The 23596-nt window shown below is 46.0% G+C and overlaps 1 protein-coding gene across 3 annotated transcripts; it reads left to right on the top strand.

The window, feature by feature from the left end:
• The first annotated feature begins 854 nt into the window (after nt 1-854).
• On the top strand, nt 855-23026 carry LOC147428196 (cytochrome c oxidase assembly factor HCC1-like). 3 transcript variants are annotated; one of them, XM_086497119.1, is made up of 8 exons: nt 855-1053; nt 1908-2099; nt 2664-2754; nt 21446-21658; nt 21776-21865; nt 22176-22308; nt 22399-22510; nt 22663-23026. In XM_086497119.1, the coding sequence occupies exons 1-7, from the start codon at nt 910-912 to the stop codon at nt 22505-22507; spliced, it is 972 nt and encodes a 323-aa protein (XP_086353245.1). In that variant the 5' UTR covers nt 855-909; the 3' UTR covers nt 22508-22510; nt 22663-23026. The 3 variants fall into 3 exon arrangements, with proteins under 3 accessions (XP_086353245.1, XP_086353246.1, XP_086353244.1); XM_086497120.1 differs by having other exon boundaries at nt 22657-23026; XM_086497118.1 differs by having other exon boundaries at nt 22399-23026.
• The last annotated feature ends 570 nt before the right edge of the window (nt 23027-23596 follow it).

The following is a 23596-nucleotide window of genomic DNA, read 5'->3' as shown; positions in this document are numbered from 1 at the left end:
CTGTTCAAAGTTAGTGCGAAGAACTTTTATAATAGGGAAAACTACCAAAATACCCCTCTAATTTGTGGAAATTCCCAAAATACCCTTGTATCTATTTTGGTTGGATTGTTCAAGATTTTCTAATCTTTATTCCTTTTTGACAATTGAGATCCATTTTGAGTGCTTAGCATGCAATTTGTCACAAATTGCCTTACAAAAAAGGCAACTATGTCTAAAAATAATGAAGCAATTCATATCCAAAGCCTACATAACCAACTCAAATTCTAGTTTTAGCATCTTGTACAATTAGTCTTCTTGTGAAAAGCTATAATTTATGACCTTTGGAGATATTTAATCTCACAACCAGCGGTATTTTGGGAATTTTGGAAAATTTGAAGGGCATTTTGGGAATTTATGACAAAATATTGGGGGTATTTTGGGAATTTTTGAAATTTGAGGGGTATTTTGGGAATTTCCACAAATTAAAGGGGTATTTTGGTTAATTTTCCTTTGTAGTATTCTCATTAGTTTTCTTTTTGAATTGGCAATGTGTAGCCCTAGAATCACTAACCTTGCCTAGGGTTGATTTTTGGCGGGCACTCTTGCTCTTCAATGTCCAAAGATTTAGTGTATTATTTACATTCTCACCCATTCAAAAAAAGAGTAAAATACTTGTCAAAAAGCAACCCTACCCCATTGCTCAAAGAAGAACATATTTGTAAGAAGGCCAAGAAGATTGGGCCATTGAAAATTTACAGGTGATTTCCAAAAAATTGAAAATCATTCTTTAAAAAATTAACTAAACCATGAGAAAATTTTTCCAAATTCAAATTTTTTGTTTTGAAAGCTGATATGCCCCCTGCATTTTCAAATGCGTTTGGACGACCCATTTTCACAATGCGCGTGCCCATTTGAAACTCGTTAGCAGGCATGTCTCGCTCGACGAGACGATTATATCACGTGCTAGAGAAGGCAGCTTGGGCGAGAACTGGGACTGGAAATCTTGCAGCAACAGCTAAAATTCAAGAGCCACCAAGCTCTGCCGTTTCTGTGCCATCCTCCAAGCGCATCCAGGTACGCTAACACTCAGCATAACCCCAGACGAGAACCCATTAGCAGGGCTTTGATGTGAGCGCTGGTTTGTATAATTAGCTTCAGAGGGGACCTTTCCATTTTGTCATCTCATTTCAAAGAGGTCCATTGGGCTAAATGCATGATAAGGTGGACCACTAGTTAGTTAAATTATATACAAATTTGGGCATCTGTTAAAGTTTTTGTAAACATGCTTAAATTTTTCAGAGGCTGGCTTTTTGGCTTCTATTTGTCAAGATCTTTCTGATGATGTATAGCATGATGAGGTATGCCATGTAATAAATAGTAAAGTAGAAACTAGAAAGAAGCGATGTCCGGGACATATACAATTCCGTGCTTTGTTAAACCTAGAAATTATTAAACATTAGGGAGTCTAGGATGTTGATTTCAACAGTAAGTGGTTGATTCTCGTCGGATAGATCTTTAAGGTCTCTTGGGATAGTTTCCTACGACTTTAAAACATTCTTCTTCTTGTAGCCTCACTGACCCACAAATTGTATATTGAATTTGGCTCATGACTGCAATGATAATCTTCAGCAAGTTGAAACCTCACGCAGGAATAAACCAGCAGTTGCCTCTAGTAGAAATCACCTTCACACACTTGGTCTTTCATAGAGTGTGCACATCCGGATTGTCTACTTTCTCTCTTGTTGTCACATCATGCCTTACAATATCACAGCTCTTCTCTGGAAGCTATAATGCTACGACGATTGTTTGCACTTCTTTAACCAGATTAGCAAATGGAATCAATTACGGAGTTGTAATCTCCTTGTCTGCTTGTTTCACATAATTTAACAGTATGAACTATCTAATTTTGCTCAGTTGTCATTAAACAGGACCTTTCTGATGGGTTTAAAGCATCTCAACCAGCCAAGTGGCTACATACTTCATGCAAAATTTTGCTTTCAGATAAAATGAACAGTTTGGCCGAAGGATTGAATACTGAAGGGGCATCGGCTCCTAATGATAGTAAAGCTGAAAGTGATACCAATGCAGATTCAAGTTCGTCTCCTCCAACAGCAAGGAATGTAAGAGGAAGTGTTGAGTTTGTGTACCTCTTTTGTAGTAACAAGGGCATCAATAAGTAATTGACATGCAGGTCACTTATGTTCTGTAACTTTCTAAATCTGGGGGGGTCTAGCAATGCGTATAGACTGGATGAAAATTCTTGTGTTAAGTGAAGGCAATACTTATGATCTATTGGGAGGACCAAAACATACAGATTTAAGGTAGGATGTCCATAGTCCCTGAGCTTAGCAGCATCAAACTCCCATTGCGCATGCAACATTGTTGCCTAGCCATCGAGATACAACATAGGATGAGTATTGCTAAAATGGCATGCTAGTATGAGAGACGTTACAATGAGAATAAAATTGCTTTATTTGAAAGTTACTCTGTCTTCTCCCTCTCATATGATTCTTCATATGTCCCCTGTGTTTGGTTTTGGTATAATGGTATATTGCTAAAGCTTCATTGCGCGACTGAAAGATTTTCTTTGTTTTGTGCAAAGCTCGAGTTAATGTCAATACATTTTTTGGCAATAGCATAATCAGGTGATGAATGACATTCCTTTTTGTTTCCCCTTATGGCAGCCTGTGTCATGGCTTAGTTTTTTCCTTCTGCTAGTCACTGGCGCTGGACTGATTTTCTATTACGATCTGGAAAAGAGACAGCGCATTGAAGGTATCTCTCTCTCTCTCTCTCTCTCTCTCTCTCTCTCTCTCTCTCTCTCTCTCTCTCTCTCTCTCTCTCTCTCTCTCTCTCTCTCTCTCTCTCTCTCCACATCCACGACACGCCCCCCACACACCACGATCTCCCCTTATACTCGGCAAAGGTCAAGAAGGGACTCCTTTTACTCCACGCCACTACCCATGCTCACCTCCCACATCACATCTGTCCTTTAGACATCGGCCACTAGCTTTTTCTCACACCACCCACACATGCCCCCTCCCCCCCTCCCAGGGACTAGGCCACAGAACAATCGGTATGATGATGAGTGCAGAGACCGTTATCACCGGCTGCTTGCACAGCGGACTCTGAGGGAGATCAGTGATGGAGAAGCCAGACGCCAGATGAAGATACTCACACGCCAAAAAGCAGCAAGCTTTCGAGGAGGCACAGGAGCTAGAGCTGTAGCGTTTATTCATGAGCATGGACAATGCTATGAGGAGCCACAAGTATGGCATGATTATGCAGAGAAACTTTATAAGGTACCAAACCAGCCTCCAATTCCACAGCCACCTGGACCTCCACCCACGAGCTCTTCTTTCTTCACAGCAGAGATGGTCAATAAGACCATCCAATGCCTACAGCACTGCCGGTCTTCAGATCATACATGATTACCCAGTGAGCACCTCATTTACGCAGTCGCCACTTGCCCCGTTGATTGCACATGTATTCAACCGGGCTATAGGGGAGGGCTTCCCAGAGGAGTGGACTCGGCACACCATTGTGCGAATCCACAAATCTTGGGACACCTTGGACCCAGGGAATTACAAGACTATCATGATTGGTCATACAATGGCCAAACTGTATGGGGCAATACTTCATATAGAGAAAATTAGGGCCTACAGGCTCCTTGCGAGGCACGGTTCAGGTGGACCTTCTCCACCATCGCACATCTTTGTTCTACATTGCCTCATTGATGGGGCAAAGGTGCAGAAGAAGAAGCGTTATTGCTACTTTGTTGTCATGTGCGTAGGAGAGAGAGAGAGAGAGAGAGAGAGAGAGAGAGAGAGAGAGAGAGAGAGAGAGAGAGAGAGAGAGAGAGAGAGAGAGAGAGAGAGAGAGAGAGAGAAATGAAATGTTATATTAACGTCTTCAAAAGGCCAAAATGACCTATAAGACCATCAGATACAAAATGGTGAATCTAATACAATGTCTGAAGTACAAGTACAAAAAGTACTGAATGTAAAAAAATGAAAACTGAAAATGAAGTGTGAAATGTGAAAATGTAGAATTGGTCCTCAATGACAATCTGGGTGTCGTGCTAGAATGCCTCTGATCCTCTGCTGGAGTCCCCGTCGATGGAGTGTGCTCTTGTGTCTCGGTCGTGGTCGTCTCGTCTCCCGAGCTCAGTCGCCCTGTCAATGAGGGTGCCTCTGGTATGAATGCGGGTACAACCTTGTGCTGGTGGTTGGTCTCCTGGCTCCCTCGATTCAAAGAAGTCTGTGATCGGTCTCTGTGACTGTCGTACTCCATGTCTCCTCAGCAGACCATCTCTATGTCGGTGTAGCTCAAGTAGATATAAGCCAAGGCATCTTTGATCCTGATATCTCATGACTCTATCTAGGGGTCCAAAACCCTCCCTGAATAAGCAATGGAAGCGCCCTCGTATCTCATAATACACAGTGCAGTGGCATATGTAGTGTAGCTCTGTCTCAGGCTCTCTATCGCATAGTTGGCATATCCTAGACTCCGGTGGTATCTCTCTGAATCTACTCGTCTCAAGCTCTAGCTGGTGTGAGGATGTGCGAATCTAACCAATAGCACATCGCAGACCATGAGACAAATGAGTGTCCATGTAGCTCGGACGAGTCACAAACCCATCTCCCGAAAGTTGGAGAAGATGTTCTTTGTAGAAAGCCATCTTCGTGCCCAACTCCTGCATCGGCTCTACCCATGTCCTGGTGTCCAACTGTATAAGATCCTGACGAATGAGTACTGATCTCCGTCTGTGTGACTGGCAGGGAGGGTGCGTCCAGGGAATACTGAAAAGGAGGCAATCTATCCATGTTGAGACCATGACTGTGAAACCATGAGGTCATCTGCGCATACCAACATGATGCGTCTCCCTGCATCGCTAACTGTCTAGAGGACTCAAGAGCCAATCTAGTATATCTGCCTCTATGTGTATCCCATAGACTGTGCATAAAGGACACTGATCTGGTAAGAGCCTCAATCTCTGTAGGAGGGGCGGCTACCTCCGCTCGAATAATCGCATGTGGTACGGAGGCCTTGGCTCTAATAATCCGGGATATCATAAATACCAAGGGTCTCTCCATGTTCCTCCAACTGTCATGATTCACAGATGGTCCCCAAACCTGGACCCCATAAAGCATAGCTGAAGCAACCAAAGTATCAAAGAGCCATAGCTTTGTTCGTGGTTCTTGAAACTGAACTTGCGAACACATCCTCTCTAGCCCTCCCAATGCCACATAGGCTCTGGACAGTCTAGTCTCTGCTGCTCTCCTCAGAGTAAACCTCGGTCCTGTGAATACCACCCCCAGATATGTATATTCATCTGTGTACTCCACAATGTCCTGACCATATACGAGTGGAGGTGCCGATCTCTTGACCCACTGTGGTGTGGTGTTAAACACCATAACCTTGGTTTTACCAAGGTTCACAAACATTCCACTATCCTCTGCAAAGTTGTGCAATGCATCCAACTGTCTCTACATGTCCTTTGGCGACTCTGATATCAACACAATATCATCAACATATAATAATAAAGGGATCCATGTCCCTGCTAGTTGAGCGCCTCTGTCACCCTCTCTGTCAATGTAGTCAGAGACCTCATCTACATACATACCAAAAAGTGTAGGGGACAAAGGACACCCTTGTTTCACTCCAATAGTGGAATGAACAATGTCAGAAATCCCCTCAAGAGTGCGTACTTGGACAGTCGCTGAGCCGTATAAAGCCATGATCCCCCATATGATCTCTGTGGGTACTCCCAACTTCAGTAGCCTGTGCATCAATCTGACCCTCAGCACTGTGTCAAATGCTTTGCGGAAGTCCACAAAGCAACAATACATCCGTCTCCCATGTGCCCGACCCTCCTCAATAATGGCTCTGAGTGTAAGAATATGGTCCAAAGTGGAGAAACCCCTCCTGAATCCAGCCTGTCCTGCTGCTCGTATGCCCTCATTTTCTGCCCATTTACTCAGTTGCTGTTCAAGAATGGATGCATACAACTGTGCCAATGTGTGCCCTATCATAATAGTACGGTAGTTCTCTGGCACCGTGGGGTTCCGTGCCTTGAAGAGAGGTACAATAGTAGATAATCTCCAGGACTCGGGTAGTCCCTCACACATGACACGGTTAAACAACCGCGCAAGAACCTCTGACAGTAAATCTCTAGCATGTATCAAGTGCTCTGCCACCAAACCATCATGATCATATGCTCTCCTAGTCCTCATCCTGTCAATGGCGTTCTTCACCATCTCAGTGGTAAAGAAGGTACTAGTGGCTGGACATGGCTCTAGAGGGTTTGGTAATGGTGGTTGCCCAGGTACTGTATATAATGATGCTGCATACTGACCCCAAATCTGGGGAGAAGTAATCACTGGAGGAGGTGAGTGCTCATGGAAGCGACGCCAGGCCTCACCTGAATCTCGACTCAAAAAGAGCTGATACAAATCACGTTCCATCTGGGCTAAAAAGGCCCGCTTCTTCCGTCGCACTAAACGCCGAAGGGCAATCCGAGACTGTCTATATGTAATGACTCCAAGTATAAGCTCGCTCTGAATCTGAACTCTCATCTCTCTACACTCCTCATCATACCAACTATTCTGAGGCATGTTCCTAGAACGTCTTCTCTGATCTGGTTGAGTGTGTGGGTATGCCTCTGCTGCTGCCCCATGCAAGATCTCCGTCAATAGAGTGGTGATCTCCTCCACGGTATAGGCTGCCCACATCCGTCTGTAAATCTCCTCCACATAAACTGAGTCCGTCTCTGGTGTAAAAGTATACCGTGTGTGTGCAATCCTCCGTGGTGTCTGAGAGGCACTATACTAGAAAGAGATTGAAAAAGTCAGGAGAGCATGGTCCACTGCTACCCCAATAGGTCTAGGACCCACACTGAGATCCTGAATAATAGAGATGAAGCTTGGTGAAGTCATGACATAGTCCACTGTACTGGCCCCATGTCTGTGTGGAAGGAATGTGAATCCCCCAGACGAAGGAAAAATCTCTAGACCATTAAGTATGGCCAAACCATGCGTAGTCGTCATCTACATGAGATATCTCCCATACTCTGTGTGCTCTCTATCCTGTGAGTGTCTGTCAAGCCCCATCTCCGATATATCCATCTCTCTAAGCATCTCCTCAAAGGTATCATAAAATACCGTTTGGGAGTTGGCCGTCTTGGCATTAAAGTCTCCCAAGAGAATGATATCTCCATCTCTAGAGAACTCCCATATGTCATCATCAAGTATAGAGAAAGGGGATTGCCCTCTAGGTGAGGTATAGACTGATGTGCTAGGGGGAAAGTAACATATAGCAATGTATAAGAATCTACCTGTCTCAGCTCTCAGTCTCACCCACATGTATCTCGCCTGGTCATCTCTGCGGACAATCTGTAATAGCGGCTACAACTCCTCCTTGAATAAGACTGCTACCCCTCCTGAACCTCGACTCCCATGCTGGGATCTAGCGTCTGGCCGACAAGCCGTCTCCCATAAATAACCAGTCACACTTGGCATCAACTGTCCAGATTTCTGATGTGTCTCTGAGTAAAAGACAATGTCTCTATCTCTGAAGCTATCCTCAAAGACACCCACATCCAGCCTATATGATCCATTACAATTCCATGCCGCCATCCGGAGTGTGGTCCCATATGTCTCGCACCGTCATGTTGAGAGAGAGAGAGAGCAAACACAAGATGCTGTGGAAGAGGGGGCTATCAGGCTTCAGCCCCCCATGACTACCATGAGCAGAAGTCCCTGTCTGTACAATCAGATGATGGAAGTGGGTACCCCCCTGGCCCTATAAATAGGTGCTCAAGGGGAGGTAGGGCAATGCATGGAAAAATCCCCCACAACCCAACAAGAAAATGATATATGGAAATATATGAGGGTGCTTGGACAAGGTGGGCGGCTGCCCCCAAACTAGGGCGGCCGGACCAGGTACAACCTAGACTATGGGTGGCCAGCCCGGAGACATACAAGCCGTACAAGTATGCCCTAGACCTATGTGAAGCAGCAGAGTGGTGTAAGTCTTAACACCCCCTCTCAGCACCGGATGCTGAACAAATTGCATAAAGCCGAAGATATGAGGCAAATGATGAAGATTTCTGCTGCGATGTCCACTAAAGGACAATACCAGAGTTACCGGGGAACGCCCCCTAGCCCCCGTTTCGGCGTTCCGGGGGGCAGTTCCCTTCCCGAACGTTCCGAAACGTCCCGAAACGTTTGACGTTCCGGGTGGCCAGTGCAAACCGGAACGGCTGTTCCGGAACATTCCGGAACGCCCCCGGAACGTTCCGGAATGCCCCTGGAACGGCCAACGGCTACAAACAAATTTGGCAAAAATTGAAAAAATTGAAGTAAATGTTTGGGCTTCTTTTTGAAGTGTGCAAGGCCTCAAGGACTCATAAAATGCACCCCCCTCCCCCTTTCTCTCCACAAGCTAATCCTCAAGGCTCAAGCTCTCTCCCTCTCACACTCTCAAGATCTCTCCCTCTCAAGACTCACTCTCTCAAGGCTCAAGGCTTCATGCCTTCAAGCTCTCTTCCTCTCCCTCCCACTCTCTCAAATCTCTCCCTCTCCCTCTCACTCTCTCTCGTCTCTCCCTCTCTCTCTCTCTCTCTCTCTCTCTCTATCATCATCATCATCTAGTCATAGCAAGGTTGAATGGTCTTCAAAACGAGTTTTTTGTGAGTATTACAATCAAAGCACTCTAATACTCCTTGTATTTAAACACAAGGAGCTAAAAAATGCACTATTTGGGTGTTTTTTATACCTCCCGTTCCGCGCCGTTCCCGTTCCGGACCCCTAGCCGTTCCCCCGTTCCGCAGGGATCACGTCACCGTTCCCGTTCCGCGTTCCGGGTGTCACAACCGCCAAGAAATCTCCATGGAAAAATGCTGTCACGAGCAATGTAGTAAACTGCGGTACTCCGCCGATACAGGGTGAAGATACTGTGTGAAGGTCCCGAACTGAGTGTGAAAACAACTCCTTGTCGTAAAAGAAGTGCCAATAGACGTGCAAGCTCTGTAGAAATAGGGAAGCGAGACTGAGCAGTCTACGTTGTGAAGATCCTTTGAGAAGAGGAAAAGCCATACCAATCTGTCTGCACCGTCTTGCCTATATCTCCTGCCTCCAATCCTTCGGTGTCAACCAAAACAGAATCCAGGCCAACAACGCCACCAAACCGCATCTCGGTGTGGCTCTCAATGTGAATGAGCTGGGAGTGGCCTACTGCCTAGGTTGGGGGAGAAGTCTGTTGTAAGGTTACCGAGGGTGAGTGTAAGCAACTCTGAAGGTAGCAATCCAAATGTTCATGAGTGTAGAAGAGCAACTGCACTACCATCCAAGCCAAGCTCCGGGTGACTCCGGATGTAGTCTCGTGATGCGTGATGTCCCGCATCTCGCGGGTAAACTCTCCAAGAGAGTCCAAAGCACTGAAGTCCCACTCCAGTCTGCAGATCCAAGCAATGAACCTGTCCAAGAAGAGATCCAAGATCCTCTCCCTAGGTCCATGTAGATGCTCCTGTGTAAGCAAGTGATTTGACGTGTCGAGGTCAAGTGGGTAAGTGTCTGTCCACCAAGATGGTGGTGTCTTCTCTAGGAATGTCGGAATCCCATATGCCATGAGCATGGCCATATCTCGTGTGAACTCCTCTGATGAGTGCATAGATGTGTCCATAGCAAACCACAAGTCACCACGCCCTTTGGAGTGTGCAAGTGCCGAATGATGGCTGGAATGAATAAACTCCAAGGATCATATGCCCGTAGATGATCAAGCCGATGTAATCCACAAGTTGCAAGCCCCCTCTGGAGATAGCAACCGCTACAAGAAGCTGGAAAGATCGGTGGTCCGAAGATAAATGCTGGAGATCTAAAGCCGTAGAAGAGGATGCTGTGTAGAGGCAAATGACACAAGTGATAGGTGGCTGTCCGTCAAGAACACGCAGATGCGACGGGCTGAAAATCACTGCAAAACAGAAAATTCAGCGTGCTCATAGTTACCGGATCGGTACCGGAACTTGCAAATAGCGTCTTTCCAAGGTTCCCCCGTTGTGAAGCCACGCAATGGGCTGAAAACAGAGAAAAAACAGCACCAAAATAGTGTCCGAAATGGCAATATCTTCGAGATACCGCGGCTTCGAGGCAAAAGATGTGACCAAGCAATGTATGCCCACTCCTGTAGTGCCAAAACAGTGCCCAAAACCTGAAAAGTTAAAACACAGCCCCCAAGTGCAGCTGATTTGATAACGTTGGTGCCCTTCGTCCTTGCCAGAAGAGAAACGCTGCAAAGGAAGCCTTGCAACCTGCCCAAAACGCAGCATTGTTGCTCTTGGAAGGGTGGCGTCACTAGCAAAAACTCTGCCTTGAAGTCTTACTCCTCAGTGCACCAAAAACGCTAGGGTAAAGAGGGGGGGGGGGGGGGGGGGGGGGAAGGGTGCTGGAAATGGCGTTAGCACAAGGAGGGAAGGCGGGCTGAGCGCTGGCAGCCTCAAGCAAAAAACGCTGGCTGATCCAGCAAAAACGCTGATGCTGGTTCTTCTTGGGAGGAGTACCGTATGCGGTGTTGCGCCTTGGATACCATGTGAGTGCGCGTGTGTGGAAGTGAGAGAGAGAGAGAGAGAGAGAGAGAGAGAGAGAGAGAGAGAGAGAGAGAGAGAGAGAGAGACAAGAGACAACAAACGCAATATGCTGCGGAAGAGGGGGCGATTAGCCCCTCATGACTACCATGAGCAGAAGACCTTGTCTATACAATCAAATGATGGAAGTGGGTACCCCCCTGGCCCTATAAATAGGTGCCCAAGGGGAGGTAGGGCAATGCCTGGAAAAATCCTCCACAACTCAACAAGAAAATGATATATGGAAATATATGAGGGCGCCCGAACAAGGTGCGCGGCCGGCCCCAAACTCGGGCGGTCAGACCAGGTACAGCCTAGACTATGGGTGGCCAGCCCGGAGACATACTAGCCGTACAAGTATGCCCTAGACCTATGTGAAGCATCACAATGGTGTAAGTCTAACAAGTACTTGGTCATACTAGACCTTTTTCCAGAAGCTCGTTGATTTGCTTCAAAAGTTCCTCTTGCTGAGCAAGACTAACCCTGTAAGGGGGTTGGTTTGGGGAAGAGCTACCTGGTACGAGGTCATTGCGATGATCTTTCGGACGTTCCAGAGGTAGCTTGTCCAGTAGAGTATCCTTGAAACAATCTTTATACTTTTCAAGAAATTGATAACGTTTAATTTTCAAACTAGATAGCAAATCCTCATTAGTTTTATCTCTTTCACGTGCGAAAATCAAGCAAGCAGAAACACACTTCTTATTTTCCATTTTAATGGAGATATGGCTTACAATAGGGAATAGCCAATTCCCTGCATCAACAAAAATTTTAATGTTCTTGCCCTCATGCTCAAAAGCGAGGGTCTTTTCTACATAATTTGGGACCGTTTGCATATGGTAGTGCCATGGCATACCCAACATGATATCACATCCCTCGATGGGTGCCATCAAAAAGCATTCGTGGTCCTTGTACTCGCCAATCCGAAGATTGAGCTGTCCTTGCACGGGAGTTGCATTGGTGGTCAACCCCTTGAATGCCGATCCAGAAGTGACCAGAGTTCCAAGATGATCCGATGTGGGCCCATGCGTTTTGCAGTTTCCAATGAGATGAAGTTGTTTGTTGATCCATGGTCGTAGAGGATCAATACCCTCTGGTTATTTACGGATCCCTAGCCTTTTAAGGAGTTGACGCTTCCCTTTTTCGGTTTCCTGTATTTCCTTGGAAGATGCTTGTTCCTGTCGTTACTGTCGAACAAGGCAGTCGGGCTTCATGTGTCCTTCCTCACCACAATAGAAGCACCTTCCTTGCTCTTTGAAGGTATGTAGTTCAATCAAGGCTCAAGCCTCTCCTCTCTACCGTCCGGTCTACCTTCTGCAAGCTCTACCCTTGAGTCTCGACTCTCTCTACCCTTGAGTCTCGCTACGCTCAAGCTCTACCCTTGAGTCTCTCTACCCACTCTCTCCCTTTTCTACCCTCTCAACTTTGAAGCTCTCCTCTACTCTCTCTCCACAATCCACACAAGCTCTTCTCTACTCTCTCTCCACCATCATGCCGTCTCAAGCTAACTTCACTTCTCAAGCCGGCTCTTCTCGAAGGAGGCCCGTTGTGCAAACATGGTCGTGGTGGAATGAAGTTGACTCTACCGCGCGTGGTCAAGGTGGCGGTCCAAGACCATGGACATGCAAGCTATGCCCGTACAAGAGAACGGGTGGTGCAAACAAAGTACGAGCCCATCTTCTTCATGAACCCGGTCACGAGGTGAAGTTTTACCCTCGAGTATCTCCCGAGAAGAGGTTGGAGCTTCTTGAGAAGCTCACGGTGTATGAGGTCGCGGAAGCGGCCAAGAGGGGCCGTTTTGTTACCATTGATCCCTCTGCCACGGCGACACCGCAAGAGCAAAGGCAAGCCAACCTTGACTCCACCTCTCAAGCGTTCAAGACAAATGCATCTACATCGGGGGTTTCCATTGCGCATCGCCAAAGCACCCTCAATGAAAATTGGAATCCTAAATTGAAGGAAGAGGTGGATAGGTCGGTTGCCCGATTCTTCTTCCACGACCACATTGCCTTCCATGCTTCGTGGTGAGTTTCCCTTGTGACTTATGGCATATGCACATTGCAATCTCCCATTTTGTATTTCATTATGGGGTCTCGACTCTCGACTCTCCATACTAACACAACATGCTGTATTTTGTGTGGATAGGTCTCCATACTTTCGAACCATGGTTACGAAAATAGGGGAATATGGCCCCTCTTATGTGGCACCTTCATTGGAGAGGCTTCTCACCATCCTCCTTGACAAAGAGAAGCTTGCCTATGGAGCAAGCGGCCCAAGCAACAAAGGATTTGTGGGAGACCAATGGCGTCTTTCTCCTTGTAGATGGATAGAGCGACACCCGCAAGCGGTCCATCCACGGAGTGGTGGCCTACTCTCGGAGGGAGATGTACTTTGTGGAGTCACATGATACATTTGACAGTAGCAAGGCCGCAGAGATGCTTGCTGCGGAGTGGACAAGCACCATAGAGATCATCGGCCCGGAGAATGTCCTTTGTATGGTTGCAGATGGAGAGGCGTCAAATAGGGCAACCGGGGCTATCATTGAGGGCATGTATCCCAGCATCCATGTCACATTTCGCATGGTGCATTGCCTCAACAACCTCCTCAAGGACATAGGGAGCTTGTCATGGATTTCACCCACCATTAGTGACGCCTCTCAAATTATCTCCTTTGTGCTCAACCATCAAAAACTGCGCCACTTGTCTTTGCTCAAATATTTAGAGACAAGATTTGCATTCAATTGGCTTATGCTAGGCCGCTTGTCTACATGTGGAGGAGCCTAAGGGGCCTCTCTCTCAGTGATGAGTTCCAGGCCATGCCGGAGTTTGCATCAGCAACAGGATTGAAATGCCGAGAATGGGCTGACAATGCCGCTTGGTGGGAGGAGGTGAAGACTTTTGACGCCATGGTCAAGCCTATTCTACACCTACTTCGAGTTGTGAATGGCTTGCAGCCATGCATCGGTAAAGTCTATGAAGCCATGGATCGGATGATAGAGACACTTGAGAAGCTTGTGCCTGACCCTATTCAGTATGCGGAGATTCGTGGCTTGTGTGAGTCGATGTGGAATGTATACTACTCTCCACTTCATGCGGCAGCTTATGTGCTTGACCCCGAGTTTCAGGGAAGGCGTAAGGAGGTGAGCAAAGGATGGCGGCTTGCATTGGAGCGCCTTGAGCCTAACAGTGACATTAGGCGCAAGATTAGAGATAAGCTACTCAACTATAGGCAAAAGAAGGGCTCCTATGGATGTGTAGATGCACAGGTTAATCGCAACAAGATTGGCTCGGTTGTGTGGTGGGAGGACTATGGAGGAGATGGCCCACATTTGCAGTGCTTGGCTGCTCGTGTCCTTAGCCAAGCATGTACCACTAGTTGCTTGGAGCAACTATGGAGTGTGTACAGCCACATTGCCTCTAAGAAGAGGAATCGCCTTGGGGTTCAAAGGGCCAATGATTTGGTGTTTGTGAGCGCTAACTTGCGCATGCTTGCCAAGAGCGTCACACACAAGGCAGATCCCTTCACTGAGTTGGAGATGGCACAAGAGAATCCATCCATGCCCGAGACACTTTTGGAGGAGCTAGAGGAGGACTTTGAGCCTCAATGCAAGCCTCGCAAGGCCTCATATGTCGCTGACGACCTCGACTACGACGACGATATGGAGATTCAGCAAGCGAGCACTTCCGGAGTTTGATGATCATTGATCACTCTAGAGTCTAGAGTCTACTCCTCTAGAGTCTACCTAGCCCTTTGTACTTTTTGTTATCCTTGAGGCTTGTTCTTTTTGAGCCCTTTTGGCATGCACTTTTCATTTTGTATCCATCGATGTTTTATTAGCACATTTGCGCCTATATGACTCATGCTGTGCTCCCAGTTAGAGGGTCGTTTGCTTTCGCATTTGCTGGTGAGGTGTCCGACGGCAGATGATTCTAGGGGGAGATGGCTAGACCAATCCAACTCCACCTTCAACGCTCTCGACCCTTCGTTGGACCCTGAAGAAAGGACCGTTATCCTCCTTGGTGGGGAGGCTCGCGGGAAGCGGCTGCCCTTCTGGGTACGCCGTGATCCGCACTCGAGGGACGGAACTGCAGGGCACGTGCCTGTGGCGAAGTTCCTCGGTGAAGTTGTACCCCGGTATTTAGGTGCTCTGCATAGGCGGATGGGGAGATAATGCTCCCCTTCCTATGCCGTTATTTGAATCCGATCCCTTCCAGGGGAAATGACGTAATTCTCCCCAAGTGAAGCCAGATGAGCTACGAGAGCACCCAAGTGCCATTCCCCCCGGGGGGGTCAACTTCACCTAAAAGGGGGTTGGGAAATGCATAATGGGAGACATTACTAGCCTCAGCGGACGCCACCTGTGAGCCGACGCCCTTCCAAGCGGGTATTGGCATTTCCTAGGGGAAAACTGTCGGGTTTCAAAGGCAGTTTAGTGAGGCGAGCGATAAGTTACCTGGAGGAGGCAACTCCAAAGGGAAGACCGAAGCAAGTCCCGCAGTACCTGGGCCTCTGAACAGAGGTGCTTGGTTGCTGTCACGCCCACCGAAATGGGTCTCTCAAGGGAAAAGTCATCGCCCTAAGAGTGTAGATAATTTTGGCCTCCCGAGTCCAAAGGAAACTAGTGACAAAAGTGCCTGCCTTCGGTTTCTCGGGGCATAGTCCTGGTCGTTCTTCTTGTTCACTTTTTATGGTGGATAAGGGGAGCGGCCGGGCTTGCCCCGCCCGACTCCGAAAACAAAACAAAACAAAACAAAAGACTCATGCTCTTTGGTCTATTTAGTGTAAATTTGTGGTCAAAGTGATGCTCTTTATGTGTAGATCAAAAAATGCCAAAAAAACTTTTTTTTTTTTTTGTCGTTCCGACCCCGTCCCCGTTTCCTGACTTTTGCCGTCCCTGTCCCCGTTCCCGTTCCCGTTCCCGTTTTTGACCCCGACCCGCCGTCCCATGTAACTCTGGTTTATCCTTCTTGAAATGGTGCTTTTCTTTAGTATTACGTAGAGAAGTAGTAGGAGTTTTCTTCTTTGGAGAAGATTTAGGTAGTGTATGAGAAGTAGATGTAGTAGTATAGTCAGGAGAGTATGATGGAGAAGAGATAGAGACATCCTTGCTTTCGTTAAGTAGAGAAAGTCCTTTTTCCTGGCCCTTACACTTGGAAGGCCGTTTGTCATGATCCGGAGATCCCTTGTATGCTTCGGCACCTCCTTCTGCTTCCTGCGGGTTGCTTCCACTGGCAGGATTTTCCTGACGCCCATCGGCATCTATTCCTTGCGGCTTCTTGAGTCGGTCCAAAACCTTTTGGACAACTGGCAACGAAATAAGCTGCTGCAATTCTGTGAGTTGAGCTTGCACTTGCTGAAGTTCGTCTTCAATGGTTCTTCCGTGGCTCGTCATGGTTCTTCCCGTTCCTTCCCGCAATCGTCCTCCTTTGCAAAGAAAGAGAGGAATCCGAGCTCTGATACCACTATCACAAACAGGAGCGCACACAAATAATCAACCCGTTGAAAATAAATAAACTTTCAACTAAAAGAGCGAGGGAGAAGATCGACACACTATTTGGGACTAGAAGATGGGCTGGTCCCCCCCCCTTAAAGAGAATCTTTATTAGGGAGAATCCTTTTACAAGCACCAGAACCGGAGTAACCCCTTCGTTCTATATCTTCCGACTCGAAGGTCAATTTCTTCCCTTGCGGGGAATTCTCGAGAGACAAGCTCTCAATTTGGTTTCCGTCAGTTCCCAGAGCGAGAAAGCTCTACAAACCATTCTCGATTCCGTTCCCAAAATGAGCATAGGCCAAGGCCTTATTGCTTATTCTCCTTCATGGAGTGCCTGCAAAAGCACAAACACGAAACAACAATTCGTATAGCAAATTCACAATTGATACCTATCGCTCCGAGTACGCGAAAGTGAGTTCCTGTGTATTGGCTTTGCTCGTTCACTTGCAGATTCTCCGCCAGAGGGGCTTCCTTGCTACTAGCGCTGGTAAAAAACTAGAGGCTTAGAGAGTGAGTGGGCTGCTTTTTTAGGCCCCCACACCCGGCAAAATACTCGGTGCGGTGCCAGCCAGAATAGGGATAGGCGGTAGCGCTTGAAGAGGGAGAGGGCTGGCGGCTGAAATTGACGAGTGTAGAGAGAGGGAGAGATCGTACGATGAGTTATTTTGAGTGAGCGCTGGTTTATTTTTGAAGACCTTGGTTTTACTAAAAAGGGCTGCCCACTTAATAAGTGGGTGGCCGGTCAGGCCGGTCACTTAAAAAAAAAATAATTGTGAACGTGGACAAAACTCAATACAACTGAGTGAGCTGAAAATTGATGCTATGCAATCACATTCCAGGCGTCCCGGATGCAGTTCTCAGGCACAACTGCAATGCAAACATAGATTCTTTGTGGGAAAGCATTCGCTCTTCTCGGAAAATACTTAAAAAATATTCCTCTTAAAAAAAAAGCTTCTCAGAACCCATCTTTATTCTTGTGCGTGAGTCTTTACTCGTATTCCTTTTTCTAGTTGGGGTTTCCAGCCAGACCAACGGAATATTTCCTTTCCCACGCTCTTGTCACCCATCACATGACGCATCAAGAATATCCGTTTCCCGGTCTAACCTACCAAACTAACGGTACAACCCCTTTGCGATGCTTGATGTCACATCATATGACACATCAGAGTTGTCCGTTCCCTGGCTTTTAATAATTCCGTAGATCTACAGTTCCTAACCTTATGGTTCAAGTGCACACATTTTAAATATCCTAATTTCATTAAAATGAATTTACTTAGTAAAATAAGAAAATAGTTCATTTAGCAACACCATGCCAATCAAAACATTAGCCAAATTGTCGTGATTTGACGATAGGGGATAAAACCATATTGAGCCGGATGGATACCTACAAGAAGAGGCTCCTTGATGCGATTCATTGGCATCTTTGCCAAGATCTTGTATACAACCGGCATGAGAGTGATCGGACACCAATGAGAGAACTGCTCACAAAGTGCTTGCTTGGATTATAATTTCAGCAATCCTTCTTTCTAGGATGTTAGCAAATTTTGCTTACTTTACACAACATTCATCATGTAGAGAAAAGGCTCTATCAAGGGCTCCCAAAAGGAAATAAAAAGTTCCATTGTGAGGCCGTCCCAAGCAGGGGAGGGCCATCGGCCGAGAGCATGCAAGGCTGAATGCAATTCATGCTTAGTAAAGATAACTTCCATGGCTTGGGCATCAACGGGCGAGAGAATCAGATGCACAGTAGATTATAAACGCTGTCGTGCATGATGAGTTTCAACAGAAACTGGAGGTGGAGCAGCAAATACTTTCCCAAAGTGTGAAACCATGGCATCAACAAGGTCACGTTTAGAGGCTGTCCACGATCTTGAGCTACTCATAACTCTCTTGATGGTTTGAGAAGCCCTGTAATGATGCAAGTGCTAAAAAAATTGTTTCGAGTTGCAACCCTTATCCACAAAGGCTCTATGTCGAGCTCGAGTCTGCCATTTATCAAGATTGCGTTTATCATTACGTTGCAGGCATACTCGGGCTTGACATGACACTATCAGCTCACCTTCAGTCAATGAGCGCGCATTAGCCAAAGCTTGAAGCTTTTGATACATTGATTTGACATCCTCCACATCTCCCCGTAACTGACGCATATGGTGCTTGCCTTAATCTTGAATCACACATGGCACTCGTGCCACAACGAAACAATACCAAGCAATATTAGAGTCAAGATACATCTGGGCGACCAAATCTTTTGAAATGCCTCATGAGAGAGGTAGGCATTATTGATGTGTAGTAAATGTTTTTGAGAGAGAGGTAGGTCACAGTGTAGACCCCCAAAGCGCAAGATCATCAGAAGAGGAGCATGATCAGACAACAACAATGTGTGATCAATGCTCATTTGCTTACAAATTCATCATATTGTTGCATATGCCGGACATGCCACCGCTCTAATCTTGCACGATACGAGGATTGAGCATTATGCCGAAAAGTGTATCTAGAAACATTTGGATGCAATAGACTCCACAAATTCAACATCTGTGTGTGTTCAATAAAATTTGTCCAAGCCAGCAATTCCCACCCCAACATGTGCGAATGACTTGTAGTGTTATCGGAAGATGCGGGGGCATTATTAAAATCACCACAAAGCAAAGCATTGGAGAGCCATGGATATGAAGACATATCACGCCATTAAACAGCCCGTTGACCCAAGGCTGTATGCGCATAGACCCCCCCAAATTCATACACCTAGCCATTAATCATACATTGAACCACCATCCAGCGACCTGCTTGATCATTGTACGCAAGAACTGGTTGCAGCTCATGCCTAACCATCATCAAAACACCTGAAAAGCTCGTCAAACCAGCATACGCAATCCAGTAACCCGCAAAGTACAAGCATTGCCCAACGAACTCATGTTGATTGTGTTTTTGCAAAACAACATTATCTGCCTTACATGTATGTACATAGTGCTAGGTTAATCACCACTTTGCAGGGTTGCATATCTCGCACACATTGTATGTGTACATAGTGCGAGGTTAATCACCACTTTGCAGGGTTGCATAACCCACACACATTGTATGAGATGCATTTAACACAACTATGCATTCTAAGAATATGTACAAGGCAAGCGAAAGAAGGTGACTAAGTTGACGTGCCCATATGGCACATCAACATCAACCAACTGTGTTTCGACTACAGTATCCTGTATGCGTGTATCAGGGGGAGTAGCGCCAGCAAGGGATGTAGAAGCCCCATGAGCACTGCAACTTATAAGAGTGCACCACCTTGTTCCATGCTTCCGCAAGTGTGCGATCATCATTATGAGGTAGGGGGTTTTACACTGCAGATTTCACAGCAGGGGGTACATAATTGTGAGAGGAAAGCGGTAATTGTACTTTTACGGTCTTCTTGGGGGTCTCCCAAGGAGATCCTTCATGCGAATCCACGAGCTTTCCCTTAGTCCTAGTCTCTTGAGTAACTGTAGCCTTTTGTCTTGTTCGGAGTGCTTGGGGAGCCGGTAGATTTGACTTTACCTTTATCCAGAGGCGGAGTAGTAGTCAAGGTAGAGGTCCCAATAGAAGATGATCTAGGATTAGAGACCTCTTTCTGGGGTGTGTGTGTGTGTGTGTGTGTGTGTGTGGCGGACCAAAAGCTTTGGAACTGCTGAAGGAGGAGGCTGCAAATTTGGCTTAGTACGTTCAGATTGCATGTGACCAAATTTCCCACAGCGAAAATAGGAACTGGCAAATTTTTCCCATTTGAGATTGAAAGGGCGTTTTCCAATGAGAGGGTCACCCGAGTCGACAGTAATGCCTGCGGGGGTGGGAACATTTTGTATCCCAAAGTGTTTGCATCAAGTTTGGGAGAACATATCACTTTACCCAAATGAGAAGCAATCATAGGGAGAAAGTGTTGCCATGTACGTGGGAAGTCAACTATCTCCACCCAAACTAGACACTTGTGACGGATGAGGCTTTGATAATCTCTAGTGAGGGCCCATGGCAGTACATGTGTCATCTGTGTTCCAAAATACAAGGGAGATGATTCCAGTAACATGTTGCGGGCGTTAGTGTCTGCCAACAAAACCTCATAGAAGCCTCTGACACCAAAATACACTCCTCGGACTGCCTGATCAGTGATGTTTAAGAAGGAAATCGACCCACTGGTCCACATCCTGCGCAGTGGGCATCTTGAACGGAAAGAACAAAATGACCGCATTGAGAGCATACTGGACCACTAGGTCCATGAGGGCTTGAATTCGAATAAGCACCCGTTGGGGCGTTCCTGACCCTCCCAAGCATTTCTGGCATCCTCAAAATCCTCGAGCAAGCCCAAGAAAATGACTCTACGATCATTTTCTTGCGCTTGTAAAAGCAAAGGGCAGACGATACAGAATCTGTCATACAACTTATCGAGAGCGCCGAAATTTTGGAGAGATGGAGAGAAGCCCACTGAAGCGAACAAAGACCTTACACCACATGTACACCTAACTTTCAAGCTCTGTACAAATGCAAAGCTGGTAAATCCTTGCTTTTGATGATCTGTTGTTGTGAAGATTTAATGACAACTGCTGAAATTGACCCAACTGGTTCTGTACAGAAACGTCAAACGTAGCTCGCGAATAGAAGCTCTCTCTCTCTCTCACTCACACACACACACACACACACACACACACACACACACACACACAGAGAGAAGAAATATTCACAACAGCAACAAGGATTTATATACTCAACAGCGAAGAAATAACCAGAGCTGCAGCAGCGCAATATAGATTCACCACACCCACCCACACACACCCACAGTCCCAACGCAGCAAAACAAGTCTGCTGGTCACCAAACAGAACAGAGAATCTGCCAACCACGTAGAGCATCAAACAGAAGCGAAAACCCTGCAGCAGACCACAACAGGAGCAGCGAAGAGGGCTGTCTGCGGTGCTGCTCACACAGCACACTGCCACGAGCACGCAGAGGTAGAGATAGGGCAGAAGCAGGCACTCGAGCTCGCGCAAATACACTCACACCACCTTCTCTCTCTCTCTCTCTCTCTCTCTCTCTCTCTCTCTCTCTCTCTCTCTCTCTCTCTCTCACCCACGCACGCGCGCGCGCACGTGCACACACACACACACACACACACACACACACACTCTTCAAGCCCTTGAAACACTGTTTCCTCACGACTATGAAAAAGACATTTTGGTTGAGTAACACGCTCGTTTTTAGGTGCAGTGCAAGAAGTTATAATAACTGGTCTTTACCTTACATTATTATCGCTTGCAACATAAATGTTTGCTTGATTCTGTTCTTGAATATAAATATTTTGAAACTGTTCACTAAGTTACCTTTGCTGAAGCAGCTGCTCGGAGGGTGGTGACGGAGCCCAAGCCGGGCTCAGCAGCAGGTAAAGCTGCCATTGGAGGTCCATTTAAGCTCATCAATCATGAAGGAAGGGAGATTACTGACAAGCAATTCAAGGGAAATTGGACTCTGTTGTACTTTGGTTTCACACATTGCCCGGATATCTGTCCAGATGAGTTGCAGAAAATGGTGGAGGCCATAGATGTAATAGGTACCACTCACATACACACACCTAAGTGTGCCTCTTGCTACTCGAACCATGCACTCTTCTCTACACACACACATGGAATGATCTTAACTGATGTGCTTGTTTCTTTGCCAAGTGCAGAAAAGAGGGATAATTTGCCAATAACACCAGTGTTTATATCGGTAGATCCTGAGCGGGATTCTGTGGAACAGATACGGGAATATGTAAAAGGTTACTGCTAATGTCATGTTATCATCTTTTAGCTCATGAGAGAATGAAAATGATGGTCTCAACATGATAAAGAAATTCTGTTTTTATGCATATGGATGCCTTTAAAGTGTCAACAGGTTGTGGCCAATAAACCTTTAAGGGAAAATGACCAAAATAACCTTGAAATTTGTGGAATTCCCAAACTAACCCTCAAATTTCAAAATTTCCCAAAAGACTACTGTACCAATGTTGGATGGATTGCTCCAATTTTTGCATTGAGGGATTTTGGTGATTTTCCCAATCTTTAATTATCTAATTTTCTGTGTGGCAGAATTTCATCCCAGGTTGATAGGCCTCACAGGCAGCCTTGATGAGATCAAACAAGTTGCCCGAGCTTACCGGGTCTATTACATGAAAACTGAGGAGGAGGGTTTGGACTATCTGGTCGATCATTCGATTATTATGTATGCTTATGTTGTCTTTACAGCTTCTGTAATCAAACTATTTGCAAGTCGAGAAGAGAAACATAAAAAACTGGACTTTGCATTCTGCAGGTATTTGATGGATCCCAAGATGGAATTTGTGAAGTTTTTTGGAAAGAATTATGATGTGAATGGGCTTGCTGATGGCATTATAACAGAAATCAAGAACCATAAAGCATGAAAGGTATGTAAGTACAAGAATTAGGGTAATGGTTGAGATGTATATAAGAGAGGAATCTAGCAGGGAAATTTTGCTATGGGCATATTGGAGAATGGAGCAACTGCAATTATCAACAGAGATATTCTTTACTAATCGATTTTTTGGCAAAGAACTAGATGACAAAGAGCTTGGTGTCTGTTGGGCAAATGGTTGAGCAAGGTTTCAGGTTAGTTTCATCCATCTGATTCAAAGTGCTTCAGAATCAGCAAGATGGAAGAAAGCCGCTATCTTAGCAAGATGGCAATTATTTTCCGCATCACACCTCTCAGCGTCAGACCATATACACAGTAAAAGGGGCCTTCGATAGGGCTTTTGTGCAAAGAAGTGGGTTATCACATTTGCTGACCATTTTCTCTGTAATTTTTTACATGTGGGTTTTTTTTGAAAGCCCTCATATGTACATCTTCTTGTCATATGGTCGGTATTTTTCACGCCATTGATTATCCCGTTTTCCTCTTGAGTATCAGGTCTTGAGTTCAAGTACATCTATGAGGTCTCTTACATTCAAAATTTCTCTTCTCATGGCTGTTAGTGTGTGAATAAGAGGAAAACAGATTAGCCTTTTTTTCTCCCAATTATCATAAATTGGTTATCCCGTTCTTATCGGAAGTAACAAGTCTTGAGTTCAACACTCCTATGATATTTAAAAGGTCTCTTGGATTGTTCCCTACGACGCTTGCTTCTTCCTCTATGAATTCGATAAATTGTAGTGCCATCTCTGGTGTTGTTTAGCGTTCCTTTGTGAGTAGGATCTGATCAGATTTAGTCATTGTGTTTGTCAGACGGTTTGGATTGCAAGTATATACATCTTTCTTGGCATGATAGATGATAATGTTTGAATATTGTGCAACCTGACTCAACCTTGCTCTTGTGTATCACAGATTGGAGCATCACACCAAAAATTATAGAAGAATGGGCTAATTGTATAAGCATAATAAAGCGAGGTCACACTTAACTTTATATGAGTCGTAAATAGGGGGGTTTGGTGTTTCCATTAGAAATGTATGTCAAGGGAAGACATCTAAAAGTCGCTTTTGAATGAGAGTTTTA

Source organism: Adiantum capillus-veneris, chromosome 23 (assembly GCF_014529385.1).
Source record: "Adiantum capillus-veneris isolate H3 chromosome 23, ASM1452938v2, whole genome shotgun sequence".
In the NCBI taxonomy this organism is placed as follows: Eukaryota; Viridiplantae; Streptophyta; class Polypodiopsida; order Polypodiales; family Pteridaceae; genus Adiantum; species Adiantum capillus-veneris.
This window is presented reverse-complemented; position numbering and strand designations above follow the sequence as displayed.